This window comes from Pterocles gutturalis, unplaced genomic scaffold (assembly GCF_000699245.1).
Source record: "Pterocles gutturalis isolate BGI_N339 unplaced genomic scaffold, ASM69924v1 scaffold3772, whole genome shotgun sequence".
Taxonomy (NCBI): Eukaryota; Metazoa; Chordata; class Aves; order Pterocliformes; family Pteroclidae; genus Pterocles; species Pterocles gutturalis.
The window spans coordinates 10092-16965 of record NW_010112445.1 but is presented as its reverse complement, the minus strand read 5'-3'; the positions used below and the strand labels follow the sequence as shown (position 1 = coordinate 16965).

The 6874-nt window shown below is 46.4% G+C and overlaps 1 protein-coding gene across 1 annotated transcript in view; it reads left to right on the top strand.

The window, feature by feature from the left end:
- Nucleotides 1-211: 211 nt before the first annotated feature.
- Nucleotides 212-6874, top strand: part of ZNF598 (zinc finger protein 598) — a gene marked incomplete at its 5' end in the record, with an annotated part of 11437 nt that continues 4774 nt past the window's right edge. The window contains 6 exons of the mRNA XM_010074033.1: nt 212-324; nt 1709-1838; nt 4062-4273; nt 4759-4976; nt 5401-5518; nt 6533-6714. Coding sequence (XP_010072335.1) covers nt 212-324; nt 1709-1838; nt 4062-4273; nt 4759-4976; nt 5401-5518; nt 6533-6714 — 973 coding nt within the window. The remainder of the gene's footprint in view (nt 325-1708; nt 1839-4061; nt 4274-4758; nt 4977-5400; nt 5519-6532; nt 6715-6874) is intronic.

Here is a 6874-nt window from a genome sequence, read left to right as displayed (position 1 = left end):
GACGGTGACACGGAGCAGCCGCAGCGGCTTCGCTGAGGGTTGTAGGGGCAGTGGCTGGGGGTGGTGACGAGCAGCGGGGACTGACACAAAGCTCTGCAAGCGTTGTCCAGCCGCGGCGAGATCCCTGCCAAACAGCGCTTGTGCTGAGGAGTTGTCTGGAGTCCCAAAGGCTCTGCAGCCCGAGTCTCGCTGATTCTGGTGTTGCCTGCAGGTTGTCTTCGGACGGAAGCTTACGTCTTTCTCAGCGATAGCACTACACCAGCTGCAACATGAGAAGAAATACGACATTTATTTTATGGATGGAGATGTTTATGCACTGTACAGGTGAGGACTGGAATCCTTTCTGTAACATATCCCTGCAGCGGTGTATTCTTATCTGCACTACGTGTCAGGAAATTCACGCGTTAGCACCACGGTGTGGTTGTGTTTTATGGGAACAGGGTGGCTGCCGTGCGGGGTGCGTTAGTCACCCTGCAGCACGGGTGGCTTTTGGAGCAGCGCAGTCGGTGTGAGCGCTCAGGACCACCATCGGCAAAGGGAGCAGCTCCTCACAGCTGGAGCGTTCGATTCACCGATGCAGGATACAGAAGCGTTGCTCTGCCAAGAAAAGTTGCTTTTTGCTTCTTTACCAAGAGCAGATTTGCTGAAAGGCGCTTTATTCATTGCATGGCTGCTGTGGAAATGGGTAAAGAGTGGATGACTGTTATAATTATATTTATTGCTGTCTGTATAAGGACTAATGGAAACCAATTGTTCCAAATGTTGTATGAAAATAAGAGCAACCTCATCTGCCTACAACGATCTGGATTCTAAAAGGGAGAGAGAAAAAGTGAAGTAAAAAAACAATGCAGAGTAAAAAATGTGGCGTCAGCACCACGTTCTAAACATATTTTTTGATAACATGCTTAATTGGGAAGCTTCAGGATAATTAAAAGCAGTTAAAAGGAAATCAGAGTGAAAAAATATGAACCCACGCAAGCAGCGGTGCCTCTTTCTTGGAGGGTTGTGCGTTATACACGACCTGGTTTGGGCCAAGGAGGTCGCTTTGCTGAGACATTTACAGTTGTGCATGGGATGGGATAACGAGTTTAGTGAGCAGAGTCAGTGGGAAGTGTGTTCTGATCAGTTCCCAGAGCTGGTGTGTAATTACTTTTGATGCTACGAGTTCTGGAGAGTCGCTAAGATCACAGTTCCGTGGGCAGCAACCAAGTGCGAGGAAGCGGTGTGTCCCACTGAGACCAGTGCTCCACCTTCAGTTCTTGCTGGGAATCACTGGGGGGGGGCGGTATTTCCCCCCTACTCCTTTCCTATTACAATTTTTTATCTCCCCCCGCTGTATTTTTCAGTTTCTGGCAGTAGGAAGAGTAATTAAATTTGGGTATGGATGTTGCATCTATCAGCTGAATCTTCAATAAGCGAGGGGCTGGTTGCATGGATGTGTTGCGGTCCATTCAGGGTTTTAGAGTGGCTGTGGGACTGCTCAGCTCGTCTCTTACAGCCGAAGCCTCGGTGTAATTTGCTTCTGTTCTGTTCCTGACAGATGACAAAGTGTTCTTGGAATAAGCAGGACGCTAACCTCGTTACAGATTGCTGGGGGAGCTATAAACCCCAGCCTTCTGCCACTGACGGAACATTTGTTTTTTGATAAAGGTATCGGGTTGCTGAGAGGGAATCAGAGAATTTTTAGGAAATCTTTCTTGTCCCTTAGGAAGCTGCTGCAACACGAATGCTCTTTGTGTCCAGATGCGAAGCCGTTCAACACCTTTGCAGATCTGGAACAGCACATGAGGAAGCAGCATGAGCTCTTCTGTTGCAAACTCTGTGTTAAACACTTAAAGGTGAGCTAATTCTGAGCTTTAATGTGGGAGAAGGAGGGCTACTTCCTCACACCACCTGCAAGAGTACATGGGGAGGTGGGAAGAAGGGGCTGGCTGAACAGCACCAATTTATTTTTGAAGTTTCCTCTGTCTGCCTGCAGACAGTTGCTTTAAGTCTTTTCTTCTTCCATAAACGGATCAGTGAAGAAGGCCTGATAATTCTCAGTGGATTCTATTGGAAATTAAACCCAACTGTATTAATAACCTTCTGATGTTAGCTCCTCTGCCACAACGTGTGTGAACACCCAACCCTGGCAGGCTGACAGAAAGCTAATCCTGAGTCACGGGCAGACTTTGTTACGGCTCTAACAGCAGGGATTTCATGTCTGTTAAGACTTACCCTCGTAAGGGCTTTACGAGCTAAAACTGTAACTTAAGAAAACACTTGGTGCCAGTTCAGAAGGCGGAATGCATCGTGGAGTCCTGGGTTTATTTCTCAGGTCAGAGTCAACGTAGCATTTACAGTTGGGTCGTGTACAGGGTGAGAATCCATCTTGCTGGTTTAATGAGGTATAATTATATTTCATTATCTTGTTTATTTGTTCAGGGCAAACTTCCTGTGTCTTGCTGACTTGATTGGAAAATTAAAGTTGCTGTTGCCTGCAATTGAGGTCTGCTGTGTTTGATGTACACATGTAGAACGTGACCAGTGGCTGTTTTAAAATGTATTTTACAACCTGCTAAAGAGAAAACAGTTACTGGAAAGCTGAGTGCATTGTATGTGTATTGAACCTTAACTCTGCTCCTCTTACCATCACCATCATCATCTTTTTTATTATTTTTTTTTTTTTAATCCCACCCAAATTTCACTCAGAAGGGCTGGTGTTATGTCAGTCAGGCGATGCTTTTTCACAGTCCGAAAGTCAGAATTCCACCTTTCCCTGGAACTAGAGTGGGGTTTGTATTTCTGGATTGCACGTCGGACAAAATCAGCAGCTACTGACTTCTGGGACTGCCGACCTCTGTGCCCAGTGGTTGTCAGCTCTCCTTATTGTTGTAGGAGGGCATTGAATGCACGAACACATATTTTTAGAACCCATTACACATGATTTTGTATGTGTGTTTGTTTTTTCTGAAACCAATTAAATATCAAATCGTAGAAATGCATTTATCCATGGTGTCAGCATTGGTTTGTGCCGACTGAACTGTGGCTTGCTGCCGAAAGGGGCAGGAGCCCGAAGCGGTCAGGCCGACCTGAATGAACGCTCAGACTTTTTTTCGCAGGGTTAGCTTTCAGTGAACTGATCTGATGTCCTGTGGTCGTGCAATCACTGGAGCTCATTCAAGGGAAGTGGTCAGGGGAGGGCGAGACGGCTTCTTTCGGCTGCTGTGTCCTTTGGGCTCTGGGAAAGAGGTGTTTCCATGGTCAGCTCAAGCAGCCAGCGCTGAAGGACCTCATTTGTCATCGTCTCTCACAGAGGATTCACAAACAATAGTAGAACTTGCTGGCTTTTAATTTCAGAATATTGCAGAGATTTTTACTTTGCAGAAAAAGGTTCCATGTTGCAAGTAACCACTGAAAAGAAGTTCTTAAACTCGCAGAAGGTTCAGTCCACCAACCCTAGCTAAGCCCAATGAACCTCTTCCCAGAACAGGTTAACGCTCCTTGGCCAGGCGAGAAATAAAGGATATTCTGGTCTCAAGGCTGTGTTGATCTTTTTGGCATCTTCAAAACCCTTCCTACCAAAATAGCTCGAGTGTTAGCAGGGACAGGAGACTGGCTTGTAACACCAAGTGTGTTCACTGAGCTGTGTCCTTTGTGTGTAGCTATGTTGGGGTAGCTGCTGTCTGAGGAAGGCAAAACAGCTCACTTCTGGTTTACGGGGTTTTTTTAGCTTGAGTATGCAAAATATTGTATGTGCATAAATATCTAGGATTTTTTTCCCTCTAGAACTTATAATTTAAAGTTTGTTATGTTAATACACAAAAAAAAACCTGTGAAAGGGAAAAAGGTGAGTTAGATCTGTTTCAGGTGTTCAAACCGGGTGAAATGCAAGTTAGGTTTAATTTGTGTCTGTCACTTGAATTTTCTTTCCTGTTCACTGAAAATTTTAGGTGTCGGTTGTCAAAATGCGTCTTTCTGAAGCAAATCTTCCACTCCTACAGATGAACACATTGTTCACAACCCGACTTATTCCTTTTGTTCTCTGTTCACAATATATACGTTCATATATATTTCTTCAGATCTTTACTCATGAGCGGAAATGGTATTCTCGTAAGGACCTCGCCCGTCATCGAATCCACGGAGACCCAGATGACACCTCTCATCGTGGGCATCCCCTGTGTAAATTCTGTGATGAGCGCTATTTGGATAATGATGAGCTACTGAAACACCTCAGACGGGATCATTATTTTTGTCATTTCTGTGACTCTGACGGTGCCCAGGAATACTACAGGTTTGTGCAAGCAGTTTATTCCTCTTTCTGTAGCTTAAATTTTGAGGAAAAATTGCTTGGGTCTGCTTTGAATTTTGGGGAAAGTAGTACTCAAAGAGAGAGGGCAAGAATGGCAGCAGGTTGGCTGCAGTCTCCTGTTCCTCAAACCCAGAGCCAGGGTGATCACTTTCTGTCTAGTTCATGTTTTAAAGTTTTCTTCATTAATGTTAATTATTAAAGTTACATTTTGCAGCATGACAGCAGATGTCTACAGCTGTCTAGTGCGTTAACTCTAATGCTCCAAAGTTCACGTGCAAAGCAGATAGAAGTAAATTTTCTTTTATGCAATACATGCCTCACGTACAGCTGGATGTGGCTGTACCATCCCGTAGGTTTAGTTTCACCAGCCGCCTAGGCTTGTCTTCACCTCGTCGTGTCAGAGCAGCCACCTGCCCTCAGTAACGCACGTTGGGAGGGTTGCAGCTCAGCCTCTTTTCTCTCTCCAGTGATTACGAGTACCTTCGCGAACACTTCCGTGAAAAGCACTTCCTCTGCGAAGAGGGCCGGTGCAGCACGGAGCAGTTCACCCACGCTTTCCGCACGGAAATCGATTACAAAGCTCACAAGACAGCCTGCCACAGCAAGAGCAGGGCCGAGGCCAGGCAGAACCGGCAGATCGACCTGCAGTTTAACTACGCTCCCAGGCACCAGCGGAGGAGCGAGGGTAAGCGGGGCTGGGGGACGGACAGAAACACGCTCATTCTTACTGCTTTGAGGGTTTGAAAGAACATCTGGTGAACATTTCCAGGAAGAAATTCTTTACACAGAGGGTGCGCAAGCCCTGGAACAGGACTCTGAGATGTTGAGTTGGTCCTTGAAGATACCCAGAACTTGGCCAGACAGGGCACTGGGCAGCGTGATGTAGTTTCCTAACTGGCCTTGCTTTGAGTGAGGGGATGGAGCAGATGACATCCAGAGGTCTCTTCCTACCTAAATTGTTCTATGATTTTTTCCTCCATGTGTGGATTTAATGATGATAGCATCATTTTAGGAAAATCACTGACTTTCTTCCCCAATTAGTAATTATGTGAATCGATTACATTGTAGTTAATACAAAGCAGTGATGACCAACCCTCCCTCCTGTTCAGGTGTTATAGGTGCAGAGGACTATGAAGAAGTCGACAGGTACAACAGGCAGGGGAGGCCGGGCAGACTGGGCGGCCGAGGAAGTCAGCAAAACAGAAGAGGCAGCTGGAGGTACAAGAGGTCAGTAGCAGATAATTTTGTGGATTTTTCCTGCTGCTTAGTGCTGGTGTTTTACTTGCCATTGTTTTGGTGGGCCAGCAGGAAGGAAGTGGGTGCAAAGTTTGGAAGCCTCCATAGTGAATCCTTCAGAGTAGGACTGGCTTTCAGTCTGAGCCTGCATGCTGACTACACGCCTGGTCAAAGTGAAATTATTTTGTGTGAAGCTTCAGCTCTCTGGACTTGATGCAGGAAGGAAACAATATAATCTTCAACATGTGGGTTAAATAAACTCTGAATCCTAAATAATTTCAGCAACTGTTTTTATGCTAATCTTTCTAAATAGGATTTTCTGAAGTAAGTGACAAGTCTTTGCAGGTTTAATGGACTTTTTGGTCTGGGTAATGATGGAGTTCCTATTCTAAGGCCCATGCTTCTCATTGAACTAACAGATCTCTCTGTGGCCAGACTGAGTGCTTTGGAAAAAGAAGAGGGTTAAGTATTGAAATGAAATGTTCCATTTATATGTCTCTTCATCCACACAAGACCTGAGCGCTTTATACATACTGCACATCTATTTTTCTTCTTTTTCTCGCTGGAAAGTCAGCTGGTTCATTACTGGTGACTTCCCTGGGGAAAAGCGTCCATCTCTAAACACTTGGGTGTGGGTGTCGCATGTGGACTGTGCATGTGTTGAGAGTTCATGACAAACAATGTTCCAAAGAATTACTGTGGCCTATGAGTATGATTTCATACAACGAATGTGAGACAGGTGTCCCCGTGTGTCCTTGGTACTGTCTCTCCCAGTTCACCCCGGTTCCTTCTGGCCTGGATTGCGAATCCAGGGGCGAGGGTTGCCTCTCGCCAGCCAGCGCCAGGGTGTGTCGGAGTGGTGGGTTTGTTTCAGCCTTTCAGCAGGTGGCAGCACAAGATCAGGGACAGTCTTGGGAGCTGGCACCTGAGAGGCGAGAGCTGGCATGAGACAAAGCTGCTGGTAATCCTGACTGTTTGACCGAGAAAATCTGCCCTGTCCTGTAGGGAAGAAGAAGACAGAGACGTTGCAGCAGCAGTCAGGGCATCTGTAGCAGCTAAACGGCAAGAAGAGAAAAAACGGGTAGAAGACAAAGAGGACGGCAGCAGTAGAGGTAAAAAGGAGGACCTGAGGGATTCTGAAGTGCTCAGCTCCAAGCGTGTGCCAAAGTCTTCAAACGATGCTGCAGGTTAGTGTGAGCGCGTTCCGCAGCTGCAGGGAGGTGGGGTGGGTCTGGGGATCAGCCTGGCAAAGGTGGGAATCGCCCTGCCTTGTTCTCAGGAGCTGGGGGACGTGGATAGAGCTATGCAGAATCGTAATCCAGCAACCCAGACTTGCAGTTAAGTGTG